The 15083-nt window shown below is 41.1% G+C and overlaps 1 protein-coding gene across 34 annotated transcripts in view; it reads right to left on the minus strand.

Moving 5' to 3' along the window:
- The window catches only part of tcf7l2 (transcription factor 7 like 2), an 88696-nt gene extending 76041 nt beyond the window's left edge, over positions 1-12655 (minus strand). For 6 of the 34 annotated variants that reach the window (XM_053866109.1, XM_053866108.1, XM_053866102.1 and 3 more), the window contains exons 1-3: positions 11991-12652; positions 11810-11876; positions 11509-11633 (exon numbers count right to left, since the gene is read on the minus strand). In XM_053866109.1, the coding sequence (XP_053722084.1) occupies positions 11509-11633; positions 11810-11876; positions 11991-12179 (381 nt within the window). In that variant the 5' untranslated portion in view covers positions 12180-12652. Of the gene's footprint in view, positions 1-11508; positions 11634-11809; positions 11877-11990 lie in introns of all 34 variants that reach the window. The other 28 variants (XM_053866121.1, XM_053866114.1, XM_053866117.1 and 25 more) reach the window with 12 other exon arrangements.
- Positions 12656-15083: the final 2428 nt, after the last annotated feature.

Here is a 15083-nt window from a genome sequence, read left to right on the forward strand (position 1 = left end):
ATGATACACACGCTTTTTAAGGGCTTTAAATCACACTTAAGTGGTTCAGTAGGGTTTGATTGTCACTGTGCAGTTGCACACAGTGACGCAGTCAATGTGTGTTAGCATTTGTCACCTGACAGCCAGGCAGCCGACCTCAGGAAACCAGAGTCAGTGTGAATGTGGAAGCTTGTCAAAGACAGGTGCCGGCACTGCCACTCATACTGGTTGCACAGCAGCTGGGGAAATACTGAGGTCCACGGTCAATGAGCGGCCTCTGAACGGCTCTACTTGAATTCCCAATCAAAGCTCAAGCCCTATGACTTCTCTACCTAAGAGGCTATATTGTCATTTGACTTTTCAGACAGCAAATATTTACTAGATATCAGATATAAAAATCAATTCAGATGTATTTATTTCTTTATTTCTAATCAGGAAGAAATGAATTAACATGATCCAGTTTGGCTTGATTCCTCAAAAGCCATCATTAAAATTAAGTTCAATATTGTAAAATATACGTGCCTAGAAAGATCGACACAATTTTGCAGTTAGTGTAGGACTGGTTGATTTTGACTTTTGCCAATTATTTCGAGGGTAGCTTTTCAATAACATATTAGCATTTAGTAAAACTTAAATAACCAATTTTCCATAAGCTGAATTAAAGATCAGAAACGCTACATGCACAAAGAGGATCTGTATCTCTCAAATATTGTACACAAATCTGTTTAAATATGTATTCATGAGCACTTTACAAGCTGAGAGGAGTGTCTTGGTTGGACAAAGACACAAACATGCATTGGCATGCAGACTATGGAGTGTGCAGTTGTTGGCCATGACTGTGTTTCTCTACCACCAAGTCCACTCTAAAAACGATTCACAGAATAGCCAGTACATCTAACCCAACGTCATTAACACAGACGACTGGTAGACACTCAGTCCCAGACCTCCCTTACCACCACCTCACAGAACATCTGACACCAGCCACCCAGACAGCAGATGAACCAGTCTGTTTGCTTCAACTAAGAATGTCAGTCCTCATATGAGTCTCGATTTGACTGCGTGTGTTGTGTGTTTTTGGAACTGCCTTGAGTGGATAAGCTGTTTCAGGAGAGGTTGTTCTCTTTATGGATGAATCCTGGTTTTCATTGTACAGTGTAGACAGTGTGTATGGTGTCAACCGAGTGAGCAGTTTGCAGGTGTAAAAAAAAAAAAACTGTGGTTGACAAGTTATGGTATGGGAATGTGTATGTCATGGACAATAGACAGATGACAAGTGTGATCGTGGTTTTGCTGGTGTTTTTTCCCTAAAATATTTCATACATAATGCTACACGTTACATAAGTCTAGACCAGTGTTATTCAACCTTTTTCGTGAAGGTGTGTGGTCAAGTTAGAGGCACATCAAGTTTAAAAACAATTCAAAGTTGCGCATTTGACTGGCTTCTTCCCTGTGAGTGTGTGGAAAGAGGAGCATAGCGCCCAACACTGCGTGTGCAAGTGATGCATACATCTATAGTGTATAGAAGGGATGTGAACGAATCTATGTAATCGCCTCACGATGGTAGATCGCCAACAGGTTCTCATTGTTCATTATTTATTGTCATCATATCGTCCTCCTCCATATCTGGACAAGTTGGGTGAAACTGGATCACTTCCCACAGCACACCGGACAGTCTCTCACTAGTGTACCACAGCACACCGATTGAAAAACACTGGTCTAGACCATCTGTGGCAACTTCTTATGGGAGAAACACAGTTTTCTCACAATGGGCTTAATTGCTTTCAAAGTAACTTTCACTCAGAAGACTCCAACACCTTCCCTAAAGTTGTTGTAAACATGCAGATTAAGTGATCATGATCATCTGGCATGATATGGCTATCTTACCTTGCCAACAATAAAGCTACCATTGCAGGAGAACAACTGTTCTGAGGGGTCTATAGGCCACAGGAATTCCTCACCCTGACTTGGAAAAGAAGAATTTGTGGAAGTTTTCTATACGCTCTCAGAGATCATTTTACATCAGACAGGCCTCCCAGCACAACTGTTCTCCGTTAGTGGCAGGTTGCCAATCTTATTACAGTCACAAGTAGGACAAATGTTTTTTCCCCACCAATGTATTTGGTTTCAAGCTATAGTGCTTGCGTTACCCTCTGTGGATCAAGTCTCTTACCTTGTTACTTGGAAACTACTTAAATTCAGACGTAAACGGCTGGTGTCAAGAAATGATATTATAAATATATGGAATAAAATATGTACAATACGCATTTACAATATGAATTAATAATAGAAAGTTTGTGCAGCAATGCCATCTGGTTATGACTACATAATTGTACGCTAAAGGTGACTCTATTCATCCTCTTGCGAATTGAGTGCTGTTATGTTAGTTTGAACTTTGACCTGGAACAATACATTTAAAATGTCCAGCTGGAAAATTTAGGTTTGACAGGTATATGAGGGTTAGAATGTCTTGTAAAAAAAAGAAAAAACAGTGGACATTTCCTGCGTGGCTCTCTTCATTTTGTTGTCAAAAACCTGCAGCCATCCACAGTCATCACTCAACAAACACACACATACATACCTTGTGTTGGCCTGACTAATGTGGCCTGCCATTCATATATCATCCATAAATTGGGCAAATGAATTAACCACAGTGCCTGCTTAGCTTTACAGGCTTTAAATGGATTTCCCTCTCTCTAGGTCAGTCCAATAATTGCATTTATCAATCTTGCTGAAGCTGGTTTTACACACTTGCGAAAGATCATGCCAATCCCCAGAAAACATTTGACTCACAGGGGTTTGTTGTTGAATCATAACAGGTTAGTTTGACAACTGTGCCGCATGTCAGTGCCTGGCTCCACATAGGACTTAAGGTGAGAGTAATGAAGTGTATTCCCTTAATCAATGTGTGCACCCCATCTTGTTATGTCTGAGGAAGACAAATTAAGCCTTTCCAGACTGAATCCATCTTGCAGGCCTTTGAGAGGAATCAGCAAACTGACACTGCAAGAAATCACATGATCTACATTGTTCAACCTAACATCTTGGGAGAGCACAGAGCTAGAGCTGTGAACATCAGTGGGTGTCAATGCCACACTTGTGAATGCTTGAACAGAAGTGCATTAGACACAAGGAAAAGAAGAAGGGAAGGGGGGTTGAATTGGCACAATCCAACTACGTAAACATGCAGCAACTTCCTCCCCACCGCTTCACCGGCCATTCACTGAGACAAACCACTGTTTAAACACCATACATAACATTCTTGTAGACGCGCCCCGGCCAGCTGCTGCGGCCTCGCAGTAGGCAGATCTGCTTGGGAAGCCATAAAAACCAGCCTTACAACAGTAAGGGTGATCCGCAAAAGACGAAGGGCTTTTTACGGGCTTGCAAATTTGTGCCCATCTTGGAGAAACACGACGTCCCCAGACATAATTAACTTGAGCTTTGGTTTCTGACGCCACCTGTAATGACAACGCTGCATCGTTATCTTTATTGATAATTCATATATGCAAAGTGTGGTGGCCACTAAAGATAGAGTGGGTAGTAAAAAGGAGATAAGAAGTCTCCCAGTTCTAAAGGGCACAATGACGAAGCATCACATGACCCAAAGGCCATCGTAGCATATTGAAGCTATAAAGTTGTACCTATGACAGAGCAGATTTATGGTTAGTTCTGAACCAAGTTTCAGTTATGTTGCGGTCAAACCATCTGCCATGAATTATAAAAAGTGTTGCTTAACAGGTATTTCATCTTACTTCGAAAATTATCTTCACACCGTTTTATAGAATCAGCATTTGTTAAAAAATATGAACTTAATCACTATGATCGTTTGTCCGTTTTTATGCTTTACTTTTGTAAGCCACCACTTACAATACATACCTTTATATTAGATTATTTTTCCACTTTACAGCTCAAATGCCAATAAGTTTAACCCTTGGAGTGTGAAACCCACTCATTAACTCTGTGAAACTGCTGTCACTAGATTCACTATGACCCCTCAAGAGGGAGTTGGCCAATTGACAACTAGATATATACATACACAAATACATACTCAGGATGTTACAACTACATTAAGAGGAAGACATTCTGCTATCAAAACTATGTTTGACTACATTGACACAGGGTAGTTTGTAATCCATATTCGGCACCTCCAACACCACGTGCATGGGCCTGCCATGTGTGCCAGTCTCAAGCTGTTCAAATGAAATGTTATCTGGAGCTATACACAAGTTGACAGCTGTCTCTTAACGCGTTATTGTGCCTAAATCGAATTTTAACAGCTGGTTAAAGAGTAAACGTGGGAGTTTATTCCTAATCCGTTTTCTACTGGAATTGGCTCGTCCCTTGCAAAAACAGGAGGAATTGGCTCCTCATGAGTGTAGATATTCCATTCCATTAGCTTCATACATTTTAAGTAATCTCACCAACGATTTTCCCGAATCACACTGTAATCCGCAGATGAGCAAATTAATATATTCTGCAGTTAAAGGCTGCTCTCACCTTTCTGTTGTGAATGGACCACCTTTAAGGGTGGCGCGGCAGACGATCGCCTCATTAGTGCGCCTGCTCCGCTTCCCCAACTAACACGCACATAATCACACACACTCCTCAGGGCTTATCCGCCTACAATTAAAAATGTAATTAGTAGATTAAAAATACATGGATTAGAGATTTATCACCTTAAACCCTCCATTATGTGTTTAGCACACACAGTTTGCTTCCCTTACGGGTCAGTTTTATTATCAGTTTGCCGGGCTAAGTTGTGGCCAAAGATGAGAACAAGACAAATAATTATTGTCAGTACGTGTGCCAAAGCAATTTACTTTATTTTGACATACTTTCTGGAACCAATTTTATATAAGAGCAGCATTGCTTCCCATAAAATACAATGATCTCTTCGTGTATTTTGGCTGCCATCATTGAACTCTACTCAAATAGTTTGAAGATCCTAAAGGGTGTCTATTGGGTGACCAATGGCAAACAAATGATTGGGAGTGAAGCCAAATTTTGGCCTTAATAATTTTGTTCAGCAGATAATCACAATAATGCATAAACATGGGAAGGCTGTTATTAGAATAAACTTCCTTCCGGACACCAACATGTAAGAGTAACATACTTTACTCTTATAGTGCAGCGCACCAGAACTTGATATGTTTGAGTATTACATATGAAACTCGTTGAGCAAATAAAACTGACACTACTGAAAATACAAATATTCCATACACAACCCATTATTTGCAGTTCTGCATGACTACTGCTTTGAACAGGTGAAACTATAGATAAGACAAAGAGGCGTTATTGTGGGAGAAAAAAAACTAACAAACAATAACTGTCTCATGTGGGTTTACGGACTGTAACGTCCTTCAAATAGTAATTCAATAATAACAATCATCATCCCTTGAATGTTGGATTGAATGTGATTATTTCCTCATGGCACATACCAGAAAGTTCTACCACATCCCTGAATGGTGTTATACCACAGGTGTTCCCTGCACACTGACAGAGACGGTCATTATCTGGCCCGACATGATCATTAGGCGGTGTGACAGCCCTGTGGAGCCTCACCCACTGCAAAAAAAAACTCTACAGAAACCCCTATCAATCACTGAAAGAAAGATCGGAGAAAATAAATTTCTCTTTCGACAAAATAAAAATGTCAGTCAGCGACCTTTGACCCTTTTTGAATGCGCCACAATCCAGACGGTCAGCTTCACCAGAATTCCTTCAGCATCATGGCAGCCTACGGCCTCTATTGCCATTTTTTGATGACAACAAGGGTGGGAAGCGATGTGTTAGAGAGGGGAGGAAGAGGAGGAAGAATGGGGGAGGCGGGAACTCATGCCTGCTCGTCAAGTGTGGCTGAAAACTTAAACTTGCCTGTTCCAATCGGAGCCCCTTAACATAGACCCTGCTGGGGGTTTTTTTAAACGCAAAAGATAAATGTGAAGCCCAGGGGCACCATTGTTTGGACATCTAACCAGGAACTGTCGCTGCTCTCATTGCCCCAGCATTAACAGCAATTATGCGCCCTATTCAGACAGCTTTTGTGTGTGCGACCCCGAGGCCCCCCTACCCAGAGTTGCCACAGCTCGCGTCTCATTGCACGCACACACAAATGCAAAGTCCTTGCACACATTTCCCGCTTTTCTCCCATTTACACCCCTCTACAAATTCTGCCACTGGTGAGCTGCTGGAGGATTCTGATCCTGTTCTGAATAAGCTTTGTCAGCACAAGCATGCCTGAACACAAACAGAAACACAAAAACCCAAGGAGTATTGTAGAATTGACACCTAAGCTCAAACTATTCTTCATATACACATTAAAACCTCCTGTTAAGGGACAGAACGTATCACAGCAACATTGTGACATGTCTCTTACTGCGAAACCATTACTGATTTTAAGAATGAATGTCATCTGGCTCCACCACCTATCCCTGATTTTCATTGTTTTATGAAGACAAACAAAAGCATGAAGTTCTAGACACACTAGAGTGAGGAAAATAGCAAGTGTAACAGAATTAGTACAATTTCAAAACAAATCTCCTCTGCACATTAAAGTTGTAATTACCATTAAACAGACATCATGAAAATACCAATAATAAATAATAATTATTCTGCACTAAGCATATTTGCAGCTGTAAATGTCTGGAGTGAAGAGTAAATTCAACAATTAATTTCAACTATATGAAGTACCTTTGTTCTTGTTAAAGTGACATCCACTCATCAGTTATCACCTCACGACATCAGTTATCCACTCCACAGTTTCAATCAAATCATTGGTATATTCAGCGCCAATAGGCTCACAACAACGTAACGTATTTATTTACGATTACGTACTTACTTGAATGATAATGAATCTGTCACGACTGCGTGTGCATTGCCTAGATACAACCGATATACATGCATTGCCCTCTAAATGGATTTGCTATTGGGTTCTTTTTAGAAAATTGTTTCATTGACAGAATAATTGATAGAATATGCATTACTTAAGTCATGTAATGCTGCAGCCCAAAAAAAAAAAATAATTAGAAAACATTGGATATATTGGGAAAAAAAGAACCCATCAAACCACATGAAGAAACTGCGAGCATCCATAAGGACAGCATTGAAATTATCCCCTGAAATGGGATCATAAATAGCTATTAAAAATATTCCAAATATTATTCTCTTCAGAGTACAGCTTTATTTCTCTTAAGGCTTCTAGAATAATTATGTAAGCAAGAAGAGGTACTAGTATTATTATTACAAAAGGAAAAAGACTGAAATACATAGAGGGGAAAATATATTTTCAGAGTATCTATAGACTTTATAATTGAACTTTCATAGTTCAAGGATCCTTGCAGCCTGTGTACTAGCAGCAGTGACATCACCGATATTTACCACATGACAAAAGTTGCATTCCAGATGTACAGTACTATCTTTGTGTTGGCCTCCATAGAAATGCATGGAAGACAGCGGCAGAGAGAGCAGCGAGGAAGAGGGGTGTTACACTGAGGCTAAGAGGGGGGCACCAGTGCACAGCTGTTAAACTAATGCCTTTTTATTCTTTGCTGACACTGAAAGTGCAGTTGTTCACCATCGGAAACATGGAAAGACAAAGGAGGTGGAAATGGATCGACACAGGATTTTTATGTTTTGATGGGAGTTGAAGAATAATCCCCACATACCAGCCATAATCTACCACAGTACAGTGAAGACAGAATAAGGCAGTAGTTAATATGGCATTGCATTAAAACATCAATAATTTCATTTAACCAGGGTGAGTTGCAAACCAGGTGACTTTGCCACACCAGGTCTCAAAGTCATAGCTAGTAAAAACACTTGATGAGAAACACATCCACGAAATGTTTTCCTATTTTGTTCGCCTCATTGGTGTTTGTGAGCAAGTGACAGACCGAGAACATAAGCGGTCACGCAGCTCAGCTTGCCGACATCTTCAGTATCAGTCAACTATCAGTAGCTGCCACAAATATTTTCACACACGTGCATTCTCATGGTCGTGTTTTTCTCACAAAATCTTTTTCATTCACCCACCAGGCCTCCAGAAAACCCTACTGTACTTCATCCTGAGAACCACCGCCTCCTCCCCACCAAACCCCCTACATCTGTGATTCATTGACTTTACAATTTACCACATGTCGAGATGGGAGAGGTCGAGCCTCCATCTGAATCATGGCACAAATATGCGAGTGATTTATTGTTTTAAAAACCTCAGGACAATTTGGAGCAACATTACCTCCCCTGAATACTCCTGTTGGCAGAGCATGAACAATTACACTTTGGACTAATTAAGCTCTGCGTTAGCACTGCTAATGTCTAGCAGGCCTTAAGTTTAGTTTAATGGTGCCAAACTTTGCTTGCATCCCCCCTTTGGTTCCTAACCTAGCTCCTTAAATCCAAAGCAGATTTTCATGAGCATTTATTGAGTCGAAGGAAAATAAGAACCCATTTCCCGCCTTTTCCTGACGGTGGATGAGTTGAACAGCAGCACGAGAGGAAGCAAGGGTAGTGGGAGGGAGAGACGGAGCGGCAGCCGCTTCCACCATACTTTGTAAACAAAAGTGATTTGCAAGACAAAAGGAGCGCAACCTTCCGACTAAATTGAGAGTACAGCTTGTGGCTGGAAATGTGTCCGTGTTGTGCCTCGGAACCCCCTGCCGACACCAATTAGGCTCCATTATCATTTAAAGCCAATTTGATAAGGTGCGAGCTATATCCTTTAAATCCGCATTAAAATATCTCTGCTCTTGTCAGAGCCAAAAATCCATTTACAGCAGGCGAACACACATAATCCATAAGATCTACTATTGTTATGGTGATAATGCAACGCGGCTGGGGAGAGACAGTGTCAATTGGAGGAGATAAGGAAAACCAGCACAAAGCCATTGGTGAGCTGTTCAAAGCGTACGATTCATTAGTTGCAATGAGGATATAAACACTGATTCTGTACATGCAGGTTTAGATATATATATATATATATTTTAAAACCATGCTGACAAACCCTAAAAAACCCTGACAAAACCTAAAAATTAGTGACGTTTACAAATCAGAATCAATTCTATTGTTTTAATCACACGTGGAATTTCCACGCATATATTCCATTTAGAAGCTGCAGAGAGCGAGGGATCAGTGCTTCCCCATCAACCTCACGCTCACTTGTTCTTCCTTAAACTACACATTGTTACATGTTGAAATTCTCCACCAAAAATCTGTAGCCAAACTGAGAAGCAAAGCTAGCAGTGGTGTTCAATATCTAAACATTCACAATGTCTGAGAGGCTGTAAATAAAGCTAGTGGATTATGGGGCCTGCGTTTCTGGCGTAGAATAGCTGGACCTCAAACATGTCATACTCTGCTCTTGCAGACACACCCTCTCACCCACCACCCCCCTTCCAAAAAAAAAACATTATTTTGTACCAATTGTACAGCAATGTAACAAAACAAGTTAAATCAGGTTTGGGGAAAAGGATGGCCTGACCACTTGGATTTAGCAAATATGTATAAGAAGGCCTTTGTGCGACAGTGGAGGACAGGGAGGCGAGGAAGGCTTTCAAATATCACACACATCATCACGTTAAATTTCAAAAAGATACTAAATGGTCACTTTAGAATTCTCACAGTAAAGCATTCTTTTTAATATCCTCATATAGCAAGTTCACAATTTTAAATAAAATACAAAAAACATTTTGACGTCCTAAAAATAACATCAGAGCAGTGTCACTCTGAGAGAAGCAGCCGGGTGAAAAATAAAGAAAAGAAAGGTGTCAAAACCTTCGAAAGACAGAGAGAAAGACCGTCTTCAGTAACAGCAATAGCGTTATATTATATGCCTTACATGAGATGTTACAGAGTAAGACAGCTAATCAATGTCCAGGTGAATTATTTATGCTAAAGTGTAATACATTAACATTCCAGGGCTACTGACTTTTAAATGAAATTGGCAGGGCACGCAGCTCACTTGAGACAGTCGGGGGACAAGGCTGAAACGCCATTTAAGCTTAACAAGCTTTAACATTTAAGCTATCTATTTAATGGAAAATGGTAGTGAATTGTTTTTTGGTTTTTCAGTTCTCTAGAGTTGAAATAATGTTTTCTAGACACAGAATCAAAAGTGCAAAAGGTCAAAGACAGTTCCAGCATCACTTGGTCATGCTCCATAATTTCACCACATAGAAGTGAGATAGTCACGCAGAAATCAGGCAAACATCGAGCCACAGAAACAAGGAAGTGATTGAGTGTGGATCATGAGTGCTGTTGTGCATTTCTGTGTCAGTGCTGATGAGAAAATGAGTGACTAATTCTGCGGTGCAGCCGACAGCTTTAACAATACAGGGTTGATTAAGAGGGACAGAATGGTGAAATGCTCCGCCATATATGGTAGAGATGACTTTTGAAAAACAAGTCAAGTATGAGTTTTAAAATCAAACTGAAGCAAAATATGCAATAAGAACACCCTAGCCGGTTCTGGTTCTGATGGTGAGGAACTCAACAGTTGGAATTGTCACCAACACAAAAGGGTGGCATTATGTGTCAGATGTGCTTAAATTTTCAAGGCGTGCACCAAAAAAATAAAAATAAAGGTAAGATTATCTCTTAGCTTTAGCCGAGCAGGTGGAGGGTTAAATGAGGGTGGGGGGTCATATTTCCTAATGCTTGGTCTTTTGCCTTAACCTTGTAAAATGAGATGACAGGTCCTAAAGCATAGACTTGTAATTGCAACCGTTTAAAAAAAAGGGGGCAAGGAGAAAAATAGAAAATAAAAAAATGACACTGCTGAAGAATCGGGCCGTTGTCCATTCGCACTGTGAGGTGCTGAGCAAATCAGCGAGTGTGCACAATTACCGCACAGTATAGTGTGGTTAAACATATGACATAAATGTATTTACAATTGCATGCTATTGTTAAAAACACAGACGGCACACTGCATTGCACATACCGAACAAGTCCAATGCTTTTAAAAATGGAAATTAATTTGAAATAAAAAGACATTTGAAAATATTCCAAATGTATGCACCTGCAGATGTTTTGACGCATGCAAACAACCTCGTTTGCATATTGATTTTTAGTTTGTACTACATTGTGTGAGCGCAGCTAATGTTTGCAGGATAAAAAAGAGCATTTTTAATGAGGTGGCGCTAACACAAGGCAAGTGCATAATTTAGTGGTGCGGAAACATGCTTTTCAAACACACTGCAACTGTCACTAATAATATATGTCGTGGAATTTTTTTAATCACGTGGATTTTTGAAATGGTCGAATAGACCGCATTAGCGTGTTTTTTTTAATCACGTTATAAAGAACGAAAGGCATTTTTTTTCCCTGCTTGACAATACATTTGAGCAGCATTAGCATGCTAACATTCGCATGTTAAGCACTGGACTGCGGGGGGACAGTCCCGTCCACTTGCACTCTGGCAGGCTCTCACTTGTGGGTGACAGCTGGCCCAGTTCTCCGGTCCGGCGTGTCTATGAGTTTTGACAGTGACAGAACCGGAGTGTGTGCGGACAGAAAGTTGTAAATAAATGAACTTACTGTGCGTGCTGTCGGAGAAAGTGATCCGTTGGGTAGGTAGGGGCTTGTGAGATCCGGAATCATTATAAACGGATAGCCCGGGTACGGTGGGCTCTTGAACAGCCCTCCATCTTGCCTTTTCGCAGCTAACATGGCGGGGGGAGAAGAAGAAACTTTTTATATTAAATAAAGCCAGCGCGTTATTTTTCTGAGGCTGCAATAGCAGTATACAAAGCTTAACTGTCACCCGACGGGTGCAATTGCTGTCATAAGTCCTAAACAGACGGGAATATTGACAGTATTGATGAAAATCGAGACTCACCCTCCTCTAAACTTTCTCTGGTTTTGTCCCTGAAAGTTTCAGACCTAGGCGGAGGCCGTCTTTCCGCCTTCAAATACAATAAAAACACAGGGTTGAGAAAACTCGTGGGCTGATCCTGAAACACTGGTGGGTTGCGTTTAAAACTCAAGTACAGTAATACGGGGAAAGTGTGACAACTCACCTCGGAATCCGACGAGCTGTTTTGATTAGTTTCCGACTCGTTTACAAGCGACGACTTGACATCTGCTAAATCCCTTTCTGCCGACGAGTTTTCCGAAATTTTCTCCTCCTGTTCGCCTTCGTCTTTGAAGGAAATCATTTCATCGTTAGCGCCCAGGTCGTCACCTCCACCGCCGTTGAGCTGCGGCATTTTCCCCGAGCAGGAACCGTCCTGGAGGAAGGAGCGCGCGGCTGCAAAGTTGGGAGAAAAAACAACTTGATCTCTGAGAAGAGGGAAAAGTCCCGAGTTTCACCGGGTCGGTTGCACTAGTGTTGTCCAAAAGCTCTGGCGGTTCAAACTAAAAAGGAAAAAGGGGGAATGTTGGCAGTAAAGGGGGAAGCCGGAGAAGGAGCCGAGGCGCTGGATTGAGTGAGTTGAAGTTGGTCGGAGTGGTTTTCAGTTCAAAGGCGGCGCTGATTGACAGATAGAGAGGGATGGAAATAGAGAGAGTCTGGATTCGGGATTATTGACAGCGAGAAACACACAAGAAACTAATGAGATTCAAACAGGGAGGGACTTCAAGTGACGTTTTCGTAAATAGGAGGGAAAAAAGAGAAAGAGGAGGAGGAGGAGGAGGAGGGATGGTGGATCTGCAGCATGTGAGAAGGAAAAGCAGTGATGGTGAAAGAACAGCAAGTTGCTTACAAATATGGATAAAGAAAGGCACATATGGGCGGTCTCCGGCAGGAATTGGGGGAAATGGTTTTCTGCGGGGTGTTTGACTTCAACATTTCCACACAAACGCTCCACGTTTTCATTTAAGTGTCCCTCTCTCTGAAGTCTTATTTTAAGGCCCATCAAAGCGGCTATTATTCTCACACTGCTGCTTTGTCATTTCTTCAGATCTATATTCGATGCTAATTCCTCAGATCTATTTATTTAATTACTATTATTTTTGGACCCCCATGTTCCACTTTACAACAAAAGACGACGCTGTCTCTTAGTGACACAACTGAGACGAACGATGTCACAGAGACAGCAAAGACGATCACAGTCGCTGATGAGCCGCCACCACCATGGCTCTTCTCCCTCTACACCAACTGCTGCACCTCCAGCCACCAGTCATCGAGTTTGCGGATGACACCACCATCATCGGGCTCATCTCAGATGGAGATGAGTCGGCTTACAGGAGGGTGTCCTGGTGCAGCCACAACAACCTGGAGCTCAACGCACAGAAGACAGTGGAGATGGTCATAGACTCCAGGAGACCCCACTGACCATGGCAATAAATTCTATTCTGATTCTGATTCTGATTCTGGACTAGCGCTTCCTGTTGCCTTGACAGGTGTGACTCCCTCTGGGACCAACCAGAACTTCTCAGCAGATATTCATTCCATGATTTTATTTTTTACCTTTTTTTTTACCCTTTTCACCTGGACATGAATTATTTGTTTTTGTTTTAGCGATGCTGTTCATACAACAACAAATCCTATTTGGATTACATATATACAGTATATTACTTTTTTATGCTATTTGGACACAGAATTCTGCAAAATTAGCATCTGAATAAAATTGAATCTGTAATCTATAAATCGATAGTTTTATTTATTTTTAAATAAATTGAGAAAGACGGGGCTTCAACTAAAATGCAAAATTAACTATTTTCAATTTTCACGTCATTTCTAATTATTTCTAATTCATGCAGTTGTCTTTCACACCAGAAATAAAGTATTTAAAAGACAAGGCTGTAGAAGAGAAATGGCCATGTTTGGCTTTGCATTTAAAAGAGGACATTATTCTCTGTTAGTGGTATTTGAAGCGTGTGTCAACGTGCCATTCAAAAGTGTCGTATTCATAACAAGAGGATGTCTATGATGATACATTGTATAACCTAGGCCAAGATGGATTTTTTTTTGCTCTCTGTGGATTTATTGCATTTCAATAATAATAGTAATAATAATAATCGCTGTACATTGTTTTCCGTTGCTAATCTGAAAGGATGTGATGATTAATTGTAACCACCCCACCTAATTAAATTAGTGCTATAAAAATATAATTACATACAGCACAACCCCCTCATAAACATTTTTTTAAAGGTAAGTCCAAAGGTTATGACAGTGAGAAGGTGCGTTTAATTGCCGGAGAGTGTGCACGTGTGGTTGCCCGCGCATGTTTGTGTTTTGCCACTGAGCTCAGCACCTGGGACTCGCTAACCTTATCTCATCAGCTCAGGTCTTGCCATCACTATTATATATTTGTTGATGGAGCAATCATAAAACAAAATCAACAATAAATGTCAAATGCAACAGACAGGAGCACAAACACACATCGTGGCAGAAACACAAGCTCCTTTCAAGGCAAATAAATAATATAAGATGAAAACAAGGCAGAGAATTGCTGATTAAGAATATTGTTTCATGTCATGGGGATGTTGTAGGCGTGCAAACTAAATATTGTGACACTAATTCATGTGTGCGAGCTCCCAGCAGCGATGTCAGACAGCAGATATGGATGCGTGGAAGAGAAGCTGCAGCACAGAAGCAGAAAATTTAGCTCAATGAGGTGATGGGGGATGAGTGCGCGAGTGCTTCTCATCCAAGTCTGTATTTAGGCAGCCGTTGGAGGAAGAGGCACCCCACCGCTCTAGGTCCTCCAAAACCTGTGCCCACACAGACCAGACCAAAGCAGGGGAGCTCAATACTGGCCTCTCCCCGGATCTCCACAGCAGGTTACTGAGATTCTACAGTGGCTGGCAGCATGCAGTCAAGACACCTGCGTCTGATTCTCGTGATTCTCATTTGCAGCGCCTTGAGTAAGAGGAGAATGAGGACGCAGGTTAGTTATCTCATCACATGATTGCCACACATACGCGTGGAGGCGTGGGTGTGAAAGTCAAAGGCCTTGCCTGTGTGTGATCAGTATACTCTTTATTTGATCAGAGGACAAATCCACACACTGATTCTGACCTTTGATCTTAACATTCACCTGAAGTGAATGTCATCATGAGCTATTTAAAGTAGAAAGTAGAGGTATATGTAATATGCAGCTATGTATAAAGAAATGTATCACTTAATAAATTCATTATAATCACAGACAGTGGTTTTGACAGATAAG

Source organism: Synchiropus splendidus, chromosome 5, assembly GCF_027744825.2.
Source record: "Synchiropus splendidus isolate RoL2022-P1 chromosome 5, RoL_Sspl_1.0, whole genome shotgun sequence".
NCBI lineage: Eukaryota > Metazoa > Chordata > Actinopteri > Syngnathiformes > Callionymidae > Synchiropus > Synchiropus splendidus.